Genomic DNA, 13,811 nt, shown 5'->3' with positions numbered 1-13,811 from the left:
CATCCTGCGCCAATTCTGGCGGCTCCCCCATCCCAGGGATTCTGTTCAATCCAGGTGCACTTTTTATTGGATTTTGTTAAATTAAACATGTGATCCCGTATTATCTGACCCAGCTCTTAAGTCTCCCAGGCCCAGGCAAACTCTGCTGTCTCAGCTTTTCATTTCCATGTTTATTTACTGCCTTTCAGATCGCCTGGGCTGCGCGGTGCAGCCTCTGATGAATAAATAACCGGTGCCCTTCCAGGCCAGATTGATTAGATGGATTTAATTAACGAGCCCAGCTCCCCTTGAGGACTATCCCAACTAAAATACTGGAACCAGCCAGTGTATTACAGCGCCAGGACCTATTGATTTACGGGAGTATGAACAAGGGATCATTTAGTGACTTCATCGATGCCATAACAAGAGGCTGCGAGGGGTTGGGTCACAGCTGGTTCATCACAGGGAGATTGTTCCCTCCCTCTGCTCAGCCAAGTAGTGCCTGCAAACATCCATCCATCCATCCATCCATCCATCCATCCATCCATCCATCCATCATCCATCCATCATCCATCCATCCATCCATCCATCCACCCATCCATCATCCATCCATCCATCCATCCACCCATCCATCATCCATCCATCCATCCATCCATCCATCCATCCACCCATCCATCATCCATCCATCCATCCATCCATCCATCCATCCATCCATCCACCCATCCATCCATCCATCCATCCATCCATCCATCCATCCATCCTCCCCAGGATGGACCTGTGTGGCCGCTGGAAACCACAGGGGAAAAGGGAGAATCCTCAGGAGAGCACAGGGGGGTTTCTCCACACCCAGGACAAGCCTGGAGCGTTGCCGGGAAGGAGAAGCAGGGCAGGAGCACTGAACGCTGTGCTGTGCTGGGGGGAGCTGCCAGGACCAGCCCGAGCCCCCGTGTGCCCAGGGCCACCTCCAAAGGGGACAGACAGTGACAGGGCTCAGCACGGCTGTCCCCTCCCCAGCTCACGCACAGACCTCACCCCGGGGACGGTGCCGCATGGGCTCATTAATGAGTCCATTAATTACTGCACGAGTAATTGGGACCCGCGTGTTCCCCCTCCCCGCCAGCCGTGGCATGGGATCGGGAGGATAATGAGCATCCATCCAGTGCCGAGCGTGCCATGCCACCTGCCCTGTCCCTGTGCCACCTGCCTTGTCCCTGTCCCTGCCCCTGTCCGTGTCCCCGTGCCACCTGCCCTGTCCCTGCCACTGTCGCCGAACCCCGTGTCACCTGCCCTGTACCCCCACTACCTGTCTTGTCCCTGTGCCACCTGCCCTGTCCTGTCCCTGAACCCCGTGCCACCTGCCTGTCCCCCCTGCCACCTGACCTGCTCCTGTCCCCATGCCACCTGCCCTCTCCCTGTGCCACCTACCCTATCCCTGCCACTATCCCTTGTCCCCGTACTACCTGCCCTGTCCCTGCCCCTGTGCCACCTACCCTGTCCCTGCCCCTGTCCGTGTCCCCGTGCCACCTGCCCTGTCCCTTGTCTCCGTGCCACCTGCCCTGTCCCTGTCCCCGTCCCTGTCCCTGTCCCCCCGCCGCCTGGCACGGGCGGCTGCCAGGCTCGTCGCGGTGACAATCGTCAGGTTTTAATTAGTCACCAACACGACTCCTGTCACAAACACTCTGCTGGGGGTTGTTTGTTTTAATTTGATCAGGGACAGGCACAGAGAGGGGGAAGAAGGAAGGTAATTAAATGTGACTAAAAATCTTGGAATGCCATTAAAGCGGATGTCCTCATTTGCATAATCCGCTCCCCGCGGCGCCCTAAACTGCCACCAGCTCATTGTGACTGTCCCGAGGTGTTCCACAGCAGCCTGGGGTGGGTGACCCAGTCCCAACCAAGGGACAGGGGAACACCAGGGTGCTGTGTCCTGCTGGGACAGGACACCAGGGGCACGGGGACACGGCAGATGCAGCCAGCTGTGCCTCCAGATCCCAGCCTTGGCAATGCCAAAGCTCCTGGAGCTGTGGGTTCAGGCCCCTGCACAAAACCAGCCAAGCAGGAGGTGGTGTAGGGTCAGAGCAGGTGTCTATCCTCATTTTGTAGCCTTCAACTTTTGCCCCTTGGTGCTTCTCTTTCCCTGCCTGTGTTTCCCTGTTTAACGTGGAGAAAATGGTGTTCCCTGCTTGGCTGTCCATAGAGCAATTACCTGTAATTATTTCTACTCATTGGCAAGTTGTTACTAATGATGTTTGCTAAAGGTTTGATTATTGTTGTAAATGCTGCTTCTGCATCTGGACTTGGGGCTGGGATGGGGGGGAAGTTTCTGGGAAAACAGGTTTTCCAGGGAAATATCTCAGCTGGAACCAGAGATTGTGACGCTGTTGGGGTGGGGTTTGTTTGGTTGGGGGAGGTTTTATTATATTGATAAAATAACAGTTGTGATAAACTCACACCAGGTGACAAACAGAGGTTTGATGAGTGACAGTAAAAATCCTGGATAGTTTGGGAAGAAACATGCAGTGCCACCGGCTCCTGGCTGGGCTGAAGAGGCAGCAGCACCTTTGGGAGAGCACTCACAGTGGAACTGCCTTTTGTAGAGGCACTGAGGGAGCAGTGAGAGCAGGGCAGGGCCAGGGCAGCAGGAACTGCTCGCCTGCCAGCTGTCCCACAGCTGGTGATGTGACATGTTCCTGCCCTAGAAAGCCTCTCACAGCCCCCAGCAGAACCAGGATGTGATTGGAATGAATTGCACTTGGGAGCAGGATCAGGTCTGTCGATACCAGGGCTGTGCCCTGGGAGTGCCTGGATGCTGCCCCAGTTCTGGCTGGGATGGACCAGCTGGGGGAGGGTGGGATCCCCTCCTGAGCTCTGCAAGCACAGCGAAGGATCTGCAGGGCATCCTCATTCCAGATAAAAACCAAGGCACTGACACGGTGATTGTCACTAAAAGGAGAACTGGAGCATCCTCTGAGCCCAAATACCTTTCCATGCTGTTTGTAGCTGTGCCACAAAACCATCCCTGCTTCCAAGAAACACTTGGTCTCCTGCTTCTTTCAGCACCTGGGTTCTTCTCCTTGCCACAAGGACTGACTTCACTTACCTACAGGATCTGGTCAGATTTGTGCAATCTGTTTCCATCATGACACTGCCTGTGCTCCTTTTTTACCTTTCAAAGTCCCAGTTAAGCAGTGTTATCTCCCATTTGCCCATTTTCATCTCTTTTCTACCTGAAGGATCTCCCACATCTGAGGACAGAAAGCAGAGCCCTGTGAGGTGCCTCAGGCTGGAGCTGCAGATGGATAATCTGTGTTCTGAAGTGATCAGGAGCCTGAGGATTCCTGCTGGGACCACTCACCATCGCACAGGACACACGGCAGGCCCTTCTCCAAGCTGGGTGTGTGATCCCAGGAGGAGCCCTGTCTGTCAAAGTGGCCCTTTCTTTTATGTAAAAATGAATGTTTTTGTCCCAAATTTCTGTCAGTGCAGTCAGGCAGTGAGGATGTCTGAATTCTCATCTCACCCTTGACCAGACAATGCCTGTTCTGCAGGAATGCTGAAACCAGAGTGCCTGTTTGTGTGACTGCCAGGTGGCATGGGCTTCATCCAGAGAGGGGAAAAATGCTCCAGGGAAGCCAGAGTGAGAACTGAGGGATCATCCCAGTGGCAAACAAAGCAAAAGGAAAAGCTGGCTGGGTTTGCTCACATTATCCAGTGGGAAGGGGCCTGAGTGGGAGCAGGGGCTGCCTGGGATGTGACTGCAGAGCTCTGCCATGGGGTCACACCTCTGAAATCCCGGGATATAAATCTGTGCTGGGAGGTTGCACAAGCCTTCCCCGAGCCCCTCGGGGTCTGCACTGTAACATTTGCTGGGCCCAGAGGCTGAACCCGTGTGGGGAGGTGTCCAACAGCCCTACATCATCCCAGGCTAGGGAGGAGATGCAATCCCAGGAGCTGGACGAGGACTGCTGCCAAAGGGTGGGAAATTCTTGGCCCACAAACAAAGCTCATGTTGAGAAATAGAAGCAGAGTGTAAAGCTGCTGTGACAGCAGGGGGTGGGTGAGTGTACTGGGCATCACTTGCTTCTCCTGGGTTTTCTTTCTCTCTCTTCATTAGCATTACAATAATTTTTTGTATTAATTGCTAAGCTGTTCTTATCTCAACCCACAAAGTTTTCCTTTTCTTTCCCATTCTCAGCCCCACACAGGGGGTGGTGGGAGTGAGTGGCTGTGGTGTTGAGCTACTGCCTGGGGTTAAAAGCCTGATCTGAGTGCAGGAAGAGAAACCAGTTCACTCCCATCCCCTGAGAAAGTCATTCCAGCCCACTGGAATTGCTTAAATCCCCTGAGACAAAGGGTCTCTCGTGGCTGGGGCTGATTTAGGGCAAGGGGAACATTCTGCCCATGAAGACAGAGAAGCTGCAGAGCCATGGGGGTCCTGTCCTGGCACAGAGTGAGGTGTATTTGTGAAGGTGTATTTGTGAAGGTGTATTTGGGTAGGCAGACTCCACCAGCAGATGGTACCTGTGCACTGAGAGCTGTGGTCGAGCAACAACCTAAAGATCCTTCTGCCAGGACTGAGATAACAGCCCAAGCATCCCAGGGATGGGTCAGGCTGGACAAACAACGCTCCTGTGCCAGGGATGGCCCACACAGCCAGCTGGGATGGCTGCAGCTTCTCTTTGGAAGGAGAAAATCATCATTAATTTTCCCCAGATGCACATTTTCAAGTACCTGCAATGAAAGACAACTGTGCATGTTCCTCCCTGTAATTGGGCTGTTTGCACTCTAAATACAGTACAGCTTCTACCTGACTGGCTAATAAGGAATGATTTTCTCTCCTTTTATCTCTAATTAAGCCAAACTGAGCCTGGCATTGCTGCTCTGCAATCATTTCCCAACGCAGAGGTTTGCTAAGTTGTAGAGATAGGCTTTTATAAGGTTTTAAAAGATTAATCTGTAACAATGTGCAAGGGAAAAACATAAATCTCTGCTAATGAAACTTGAAGGATTTCAGTAAGAAATTAATTTTAAGTGTTAGTGTCTGTAAAGCAGGGGTTGGAGGAGAACTCTTGGACTGATCAGCTGACAGTGATCAGTGATTTGGGAGCGTGGCTGGGGTAAGCCCAAAAGCCCTGGGATGGCTCCAGGGGGCTTTGCAGAGGCTTTGGGGGTTATTTAGTGTGCAGAGGGGTGGGGAACCTCTTCAGGCAATCTGCTGGGGACAGGGATGATGTGGGAGTGGGAGTCCCTGAGAGCTCACCCCCTGCAGCAGTGGGGTGGGATGTGGAGTGCTGCCGTCCTGCTGGGGCCCTGGAAGATGAGATGCCAGCCTGGCCTCCATCCCAGGATGGGGAGGGTACAATCTCCATCCCAGTGCTGGAGCCCTGACCATGGGTGGATTTGGGATGAGCCAGGGCTGCCCTGATGTCTCTGCACATAAATGCTAAAAGCCAGAGCAGATCTCTGCTGCCAATCCCACACTTTAGCCAAGCTCAGAGAGGGATTTCTTCCTCTCCAGCCTTCATCACCATCATCTTCATCTACTCCAGCATGTTCCACCACTACTTCCAAAACAGAGGAACTGAACAGCACAATGTGCTTCTTCATCAGCACCACTGCTGCTGGATGCTCATCTTCCTCCTCAGCGTGCTCATCTTCCTCCTCAGTGTGCTCATCTTCCTCCTCAGTGTGTTCATCTTCCTCCTCAGTGTGCTCATCTTCCTCCTCAGTGTGCTCTCCCTGCTGCAGGTGGCAATGCCAGGAGAACCCCAAACCCTGGCAAGGCCCTGGAGCACAGCTGGATCTGGGAAATGCTGGGTTTGAGTCTCTTCACCCACCACATTTCTCAGCCCTGGGCTGCTCTGGTGCTGGAGATGCCCTGAACACGGAGGTTTCCTCACCAGCCAGCAGATCTCGTTAGTACTTTATTAATTGCACGGATGGGAAGAGCAGCCCCGATCCAAGTCAAACAACTGCAGCAATTTCATATGATACAAAACAAAAGTCCCTTAAATACAAAATACACAGCTCTAAGTGAGCATCACCTGGTGCTGAGCTCTGCCACCAGAGTTATATATTAATATTCCACCTGTACAAGTATTTATAGATAGAAAAAAAAAAGAAACACTTTAAAAAAATATCAGGAGAAAATTCACTTCCCCACATGTTAGTTATATTTTTATATATATATATAAAATATATATATATAAAAACACAGACTAGAGGCTGATTTGTGCTTTTCTTTTCACCAAAAGACAGACAGTTATGGCCAAACTGACACTGGGGGTCCCCAGCTCATGGGTCGTGTTGCCTTCCAGTTGGAACAATGTCTGGGAATTTGGGTCCCTGCCTGAATGGAGAAACCAGGTCATCTTCTGGGTGCTGACAGCTCCAGTGAGCAGTTCCTTCACAAAGGGAAGGAAGGGGTGGAAAGGGGAACGGTGTCTCTGCAGGGAGGAGGTGGGCATGGGCCATGAGGGGTGAATCCCAAACAACTGCCCCTCCTGCCCTCCCTCCTCCCTCTCCAGGTACAGCCCTCAGCACAGAGGGCAGCACAAAGGGGGAGCTGCTCTGGGGAGTCTCTCCCCAGCTCGATGCCTCTTTCCAGGCACTGCCCCCTCCCACCCAGGCACAGCTGCTCCAGCGATGTCCTGCCCCATGCAGTGACGGGGGGGCTGGTTCAGGGTGGCCTTGGCTCAGAACCTGGTCCATCCACCCCTCCTCTCAGTGACACCCAGTACAGAGAGAGGGCTTTTAGCCAAGGAACAGCAAGGCACAGGAGTACAGGGCTGCTTCTTCCATGAACTCAACACCAATGCTGCAACAGGTTCCATCCGCCTCTCGACAGGGGCTGGCACTTGAGCTGTACCTGTGTATCCATAAGCAGCCCCCTCCTCCCAGAACAGCAGCCTCTTCCACTACCTCCCAGTGACTCCCTGGCTGTCCCCATCAGGTGACACCACACACACAGTCCCCCCCTCACTGCCCACTCTCCACTTCCCGACCCCGCGCTGCGACCTGCGGACACGGCCCCGTTTTCCCCGCTCGCTCCTCCTTCCTCACTCCACGCTCCCTCACCCCTGCTGTTGCTCCTGCCTTGTGTGGGGAGCCCCAGCTCTTGCCACAGCTTTCAGGGGTCACCCCATGGCCACTCTTTCCTGTGGGACACCACAGCTTCCCCTCTGTGGCCACCCTGCCCCGCAGCACCCGGGCTGTGGGACGGGACTGCCCAGCCCGGGGTAAAGGATGTTTATAAATATGTGCCTCTGTCTCCCCCTCCACGGGCACTGCACCACACCGTGCTTCCTGCTGAGAGCCCCAGTCCAGATCCACTGGCAAGTCCACGTCTGAAAGGACAGAGCATCTTCCTGGTGCCTCAGATCTTTGTCTCGGGGCCGTTGGGACTCAGGACTGGGAAGGAGTCTCGGATCCTCGCCAGCTCCATGGCACAGAGGTGACCAAAGACCCTGTTGTACCACTCTGGAGACCGGCCCCTGGAGAGGAGGAGAAGGAGGGGAAGGAGGGGAAGGAGGAGAAGGAGGAGAAGGAGGAGAAGGAGGAGAAGGAGGAGAAGGAGGAGAAGGAGGAGAAGGAGGAGAAGGAGGAGAAGGAGGAGAAGGAGGAGAAGGAGGAGAAGGAGGAGAAGGAGGAGAAGGAGGAGAAGGAGGAGAAGGAGGCACAAGAGAAGGCACAAGAGGAGGCACAAGAGGAGGCACAAGAGGAGGCACAAGAGGAGGCACAAGAGGAGGCACAAGAGGAGGCACAAGAGGAGGCACAAGAGAAGGCACAAGAGAAGGCACAAGAGAAGGCACAAGAGAAGGCACAAGTGGGTGAGTGGGCAGGAGAGACGCTGGCAGCATCACGAGCAGCACATCCTGCTGCTCCATCCCCTCCCCAGAGGGCCCCTGAGGTTACCTGAGGTCAGCCCTGCAGATGTGGGTGACCCGGGAGCGGCCCATGGCGCTGGGCTCGATCAGGTACTGCGATGTCAGCACAATGGCCTTGACTCCTCCCTCCACCGGCACCTTGTCGTGCTCCACCGAGAGGGAGCTGAGCAGGCAGGCTCCCCGCGGCAGATCCGTGCGCCAGCGCCTGCAACAGAGCAGGGATCACTGCGTGCCCACTGGGGGATCAAACAGACCCCACAGAGCCCAGCAAGGAGATGGGGCTGGAGCAGAGGGGATGCTGAGCCCACACCCCAGCCCTCACCGGAGCACCATGCAGTCCCGGCGCGGGTGCGGGGCCATGCTGTCCATCACGTAGTGGTACACCTCCATGTCCTTGTCCAGCGCCTCCACCACCCTGCTCTGCAGCAGGTCCTCGTCCCACAGGTGACGCTCCCGCAGCACCCGGTGCAGCACCGTGGCGGGAGGGGCCTCAACGTCCGTGGAGACCTTCCAGAGGCGCAGAGGGTGCCCGTCCCCAACCTAAGGGACGAGGTGAGGGTCACACAGACTGTCCCACAGCACCCCCTGAACAGCTTCACTGATGGCTCCTGCTGCCACAGAGCAGCACAGTCCCATCTGCTGGCTAGTGAGGGATGGGGTGGAACCTGCTCTGGCTACCGGAGAGGTCACCCCACACAGATTTCCTCAAGCCCCTCCACACAATGGCATTTACCTTTTTGCAGGACAGCTCCGTGTTCAGGGGCCCTGGTGTGCTCAGCCATCCCTTGAATTTCTCTGATGACTCTTTGAGCAGGTTCTGGACACTCTGCTCAAAGTAGGAGTGTAAATCCTTGCTCTCTCCCTGGCACACCAAGTCAGCCAGGGGGTGGGGATAAGCGTCTGCAGCCATATAGGAGCTGCTCAGCTGCAGCAAAATGTCATGGGAGACCTGCAAGCCAAAAACACACAGATGTTTAGTGAGGCAGAGAGATCCTGTGGGGACTTTGTGAGTGATCCTGGACAGAGAGAGAACCATAACTCATTCCCCAGGGAGTGGGGAGGATGGACATACAGCCTGCATCACCTCCTGTCCCAGGACACAGCTGGGCTTGGCTCCAGGGTGAGTGGCTGGTGGCTGCCGTCCCGCTCAGCTCACCCAGGACCAGCACCTCCCACTGGGCTAGGACACCACTGCCACCCACCTGGAAGAGCTTCTTGCAGTCGGTGATCATGTGGGAGAGCCCCTGTGTTGCAGCCATGTTCTCATTGAGGTCCTTCTGGTCCGGCTTCCCCATGGTGCCCCTCTTGTGTATGGCCCTGTGGGGGATCAGGTAGTGCTGGCACCGGTGGGCACCCCCGTGGCTCTCATTTGTGCCAGAGCAGAGCCAACAGCCCCTCCACGCCTCACCATTCCCTGCTAGCCCCCTCCCACAGCAGGCAGGGAAGGGGCAGGGGGAGCTGGGGCTCAGCCAGCCCTTACCTGGGCGATGTGCTTTCCTTCTTGGACACGTTGAGGTGGAAGATGGAGGGGGCCAGGCACACAGCCAGGTTCCCAGCTGTCATCTGGTTCTCCTCAGCCGAGGCGATGTCGCTCAGGAAGTAGAGCAGGGTCTGCAGCACCTCCCGGTTCTCATCTGGCATGAGGATGATGGCGGCCTGCACCGCCTGCAGCCGCTGCTCCTTGGACACGACTGCGGGCACGGGGTGGCATCAGCGGGGTGACCCCACGGCCACCACCACCCTCTCCCTCCAAACACAGCGACCCCTGCTCCCCACAGCCCCCGAGCTGCCCCCAGCCCGGCCCTTACACTGGTAGATCTGCAGGAAGGTGTCGGTGAGCTTGCTGGTGAAGATGGGCTCGGGCAGGTCGCGGAAGTATTGCTTCAGCAGGTCGGCCACGTCGTACGCGGACTGCCCCGAGTAGTTGACGTTGTCTGGGCTGGTCTCGTTCATGTGCCGGAGCGCCTGGATCCGGGATTTCACCCCAGACTTGCGGAAAATGCCAACCTGCCAGGGCAGAGCAGAGCAGAGCACGGTGTGAGTGACAGGCAGCGACATTTCCTCCCCAAGGGATCACCAACCCAGAGCAGGCAGTGACCGAGGGACGCTGCTGGGTTCCCACAGACAATCCCACCCTCAGCACACACCACAAGAGGTGAACAACAGGACCCCTAAAGCTTTTTTCCCCCCAAACCTCAGTGCTGCTGCACTCACCTGGTCCAGGCACTGGCTGCGCAGGTAGCGCATGGCCTGCTGGATGCTCTGGGGCAGGGGCTGCCCCGTCCGCTGCACGTTGACGATGGGGGGCACCCCAAAAACCATCTTGTCCCTATAGTCAGGGACTTTACTCCGCTTCATGAACTTGGGGACAGTCCTGCAGAGTGGGACAGAGAGACATCAGTGCAACAATCAGTGCCCTCAGCACTGCTTCACACACCCACACACACATTTCTGCAGTTATCTGGAATACAAGCAAGGCAGCTTCCCAGCAGAAATGGCAGCACCTTTTATTAAACTAAAATATTCTAATATTCGGCTATGAAAGGAAACCACTGTCCCATTCCCTTATGTTGCTGTAGCACTTAAAATGCCCCATGAACACCTGCAGCCCCCAAAGTGGCAGATGATGCCAGGAGCCCCTCTGGAAGCCAAAATGATGCCAGGAGCCTGGGGCTCAGCTCTGGCTCACACTTGCCAGAGCAGACAGCCTTTGGTTTAGCTTTTCCCCCTCCACACCCCAAAGCTGCTCCAGCTGGGGTCACAGCAATAGCTGCAGCCCATGGACCCCATCCTGGTGCCCCTCATCCCAACTCACCATGTCCAGGCCTGTTTGTGGGGCACAGAGTACTTCTCCATGATGGCTGTGAGCCGGAGCAGGGAGCACTTCTGCAGCAGGTTGAGCTGTGCCGATGACTGCCGGTTGATCTCCAGCGAGGCCGAGTTCAGGCTGGGCCGGTGCGAGTTCTGGAAGCTGTGCCAACGCAGCTTTCTGGGGACACATGGGACATTCCCAGCTAAGGAAAACCCCACTGCTCTCCACTCCTTCATTACTGCCACATCACCCCTCCAGCACCAGCCAAACTGGGTGAGGAAAGCCACAGAACGCAGCAACAACCGTAGCTCTCCTAGGGAAAGCTCCAGGGAATACTGACACAGGGGAGGCACGTACCCCTGCATTTACGCTTGTTATTAGTTTATGAAAAACCTTTTAATCATGCGTCTGTGCAGGCAGACAGGGTCGGTAGTGCTGGCGGTGCTGGCAGTGGTGTCCTGCGGCCACCAGAGCGCACCAGTGCCCTGCGCTGCGCTCTGCTCTGCGCTGCGCTCCCTGCCCTGCGCTGCGCTCCCTGCTCTGCGCTCCCTGCGCTTCGCTCTGCGCTGCGCTCCCTGCTCTGCGCTCCCTGCGGTGCCCTGCGCTCCCTGCCCGCACCGTGCGGCTCCGGCAGCGCTGCCCACTCTCCCTCCCGCTTCTGTGAGACGATCACCCAGCCCCCGAGAACGGGACCTGGCGCTGCTCCCCAGACCCAAGGCTGTGCACCCCTCCCTGCTGCAGCAGCCCCGTCCCTGGGAGTGCTCACGGCCAGGCTGGACGGGGCTTGGAGCTATAGGGTCTAGTGGAAAGTGTCTCTGTACACAGCAGGGGAGGTGGAACGAGATGGTCTCTGTGGTCCCTTCCCACCCAAACCGCCTCGGGATTCTGTGATACCTGCAGGGTCTTGTGAGTGATGCTCCCACCCCCGAATCCCGGCGCTCCCGCGTCTCCATCTCTTCAGCCTCGTTGAGGGAGTTCCCAGTGCTATCAAAGTCACTGGCAGAGGTGCCAACATCCGACATGGACCTCTCTTCGAAATGCAGGTTGGAGGGTTCCCCTCCTGAGTCCGACTCCTCCTCATCCTCCTCTTCCTCGCCCCCTTCCTCCCCATCCAGGCCAGGCGAGACGGCTTTACACCAGAGCTCCACCTTCTGCTGCAGCCCCCACACGTGCTGCAGGATGTCGTCGAGGTTCTCGTAGGTGACCTCCCCGTCCTTGCAGAAATCCTCGCTGCTGCCGAACTCCGGCACGTTGTCGTAGACGCTGACACGGCTGCCCAGGGAGCTGCAGGAGCCCCGGCGGCGGCGGGCAAAGCCCCTGGGCGAGGACGAGCCCTCCACGCTGCTGCTGCTGCCGCCCCCGCCCAGCCCCACGGCCGCGCTCCCCGCGCTCCAGTGGCTCAGGGAGCTGCCGGCCAGGGGACACAAGCTCTCGATGGACAGGGATCTGGGGAAGGTGCCGGGCTTGTGGTCACAGGGGATATAGACCAGGCAGTCCCCATGGCGAGCCCGGCGCTCGGCACCAGCGGCTGTGTCGTAGTCCTCCAGGTAGACCCCACTGCGTTTGGGGTCAGAGCTCCCCTTGGTGCCCCCGGGGCCGAGCAGGCGGTTAGTCCTGTACGACACCGAGAAGAAGTGTTTTTTGTTGTGGAAAGAGGCAGGGGTCCCTCTTTTAGAGGAGTTGGTCCTGGTGGCCGCAAGGTCCCCGTTGCTGTTCAGAGAGCCCCATCCCGGTGGGAGCGTGGCGCTGCTGTGCGGAGCCACCCTCCGCTCTGGGCCGGGCTTCTCCTTGTCCTTCCTCCGCAGGGACTCGATGCGTTTCAGGAAGCTGCGAGAACGTCGCTTCTTCAGCTTCTCCTTGGAGCCCTCTCCGTGGCCCGAGGGCTGCTCCGGCGCAGAACCCTCGCTCTGGCTGCAGCTGGAGGTGTTGGCAGCGGCACGGAGCGGGGACGGGGGCTCGGACGGCATGGCCACGGTGCCCAGCGTGCCACCCGTGCCACCCACGCTGCCCACACTGCCCGTGCTGTGCAGGGACGTGGCCTCGGGGTTGGTGCTGAGGTCCGTGAGGACGCTCTCGCGGCTGGACACCGCGTGCATGGTGCAGCTCAGGGCCTCCGAGCCCTGCGACAGGACATCGGCGGACCCCACCCGTGACCACCTTTTGCTGTCCCTCTGGAAGGCCCACCGGCTGCTGATGGCACACTGCTCTTCCTCCTCAGAGTCTTCATTCTGTGGGCCATGGAGAACAGGGGAGGGTCAGTTGGTTGGAGCTGAAGAGGGTCAGCACATCCCCCCACCTCAGAGGGGCACAGCCACCAGCACAGCCCCAGGTGGGGAGGAGAGCAGCACGTTCACCTCCTTAAACCAGCTCAGGACCCTTTGGCACTGGAGGCCTCCAGGATTCACTCTGTGCCCAGGGCAGTCCCAGAGCTCATCAGGACACTGCCCTACCATCAAGAACATGATCCCCTGCACCCCTCAGCCCCTCACCTGCCTCAAACATCCAGCACTTACCTGTTTACACTGAAAGTGAACATCCAGCTTCATGGAGGCACAAGTGTTCAGGGTCATCAGCCTCCTGCAAGAAACAGAGTGGCTTACCCTGGTCCAAACACCTGTCCCAGCCCTGCTGTGGTCACAGCAAGGGCTTTGGCTTCTTTTGATTTTCCTGCCTTAGAGCCTTGGCTGTGCCTGTCACCTGCTGCTGTGGCTCCACGGTAGAGGGACACCCGACTTAGAGGGGACAATGCCAGCAGATGGTAGCCCAAGCTAGGCCATGCCCATGATAGCTGCTGGAGCCACTGGTTCTGCCATTGGGCAGGAGTGGTCTGCTCCAGGCTGTTAAAGCAAAATCACCTCAGAAGCTCCTGTGCCCCAGACAGGGAATGACTAAAGAGCCTGAAAGCTCAGAGAGGGAGGGACAGGCAGGGACTTCCCATCACCTCCTGCCTCATTACACCCAGGAAACAGAGCACAGTAGCCTCTCTGCTGGGAAACAAATAGAAAACAGATCCTTCCTGCCTCTTCTCTATTCTGGGTGGGAGGGACAGCATGGACCCAATGCAGGAACATGGGTGGGGTGATGTGTCTCCAGAGCCAAAGCAGGGCTGAGTCACTCACAGCACCAAGTGACAC

At 57.2% G+C, this 13,811-nt stretch overlaps 1 protein-coding gene across 4 annotated transcripts in view; it reads right to left on the bottom strand.

Moving 5' to 3' along the window:
• Positions 1-5,883: 5,883 nt before the first annotated feature.
• STARD8 (StAR related lipid transfer domain containing 8) overlaps positions 5,884-13,811 on the bottom strand; it is a 41,959-nt gene continuing 34,031 nt past the window's right edge. For all 4 annotated transcript variants that reach the window (XM_033072649.1, XM_033072651.1, XM_033072650.1 and 1 more), the window contains 11 exons: positions 13,191-13,254; positions 11,572-12,905; positions 10,681-10,854; positions 10,080-10,239; positions 9,674-9,872; positions 9,346-9,556; positions 9,068-9,182; positions 8,599-8,814; positions 8,188-8,405; positions 7,894-8,070; positions 5,884-7,472 (listed from right to left, as the gene is read on the bottom strand). In XM_033072649.1, coding sequence (XP_032928540.1) covers positions 7,355-7,472; positions 7,894-8,070; positions 8,188-8,405; positions 8,599-8,814; positions 9,068-9,182; positions 9,346-9,556; positions 9,674-9,872; positions 10,080-10,239; positions 10,681-10,854; positions 11,572-12,905; positions 13,191-13,254 — 2,986 coding nt within the window. In that variant the 3' untranslated portion in view covers positions 5,884-7,354. The remainder of the gene's footprint in view (positions 7,473-7,893; positions 8,071-8,187; positions 8,406-8,598; positions 8,815-9,067; positions 9,183-9,345; positions 9,557-9,673; positions 9,873-10,079; positions 10,240-10,680; positions 10,855-11,571; positions 12,906-13,190; positions 13,255-13,811) is intronic.

Source organism: Catharus ustulatus, chromosome 14 (assembly GCF_009819885.2).
Source record: "Catharus ustulatus isolate bCatUst1 chromosome 14, bCatUst1.pri.v2, whole genome shotgun sequence".
Classification (NCBI taxonomy): Eukaryota; Metazoa; Chordata; class Aves; order Passeriformes; family Turdidae; genus Catharus; species Catharus ustulatus.
The sequence above is the reverse complement of the archived record's forward strand: the minus strand, read 5'-3'. Positions and strand labels throughout refer to the sequence as shown.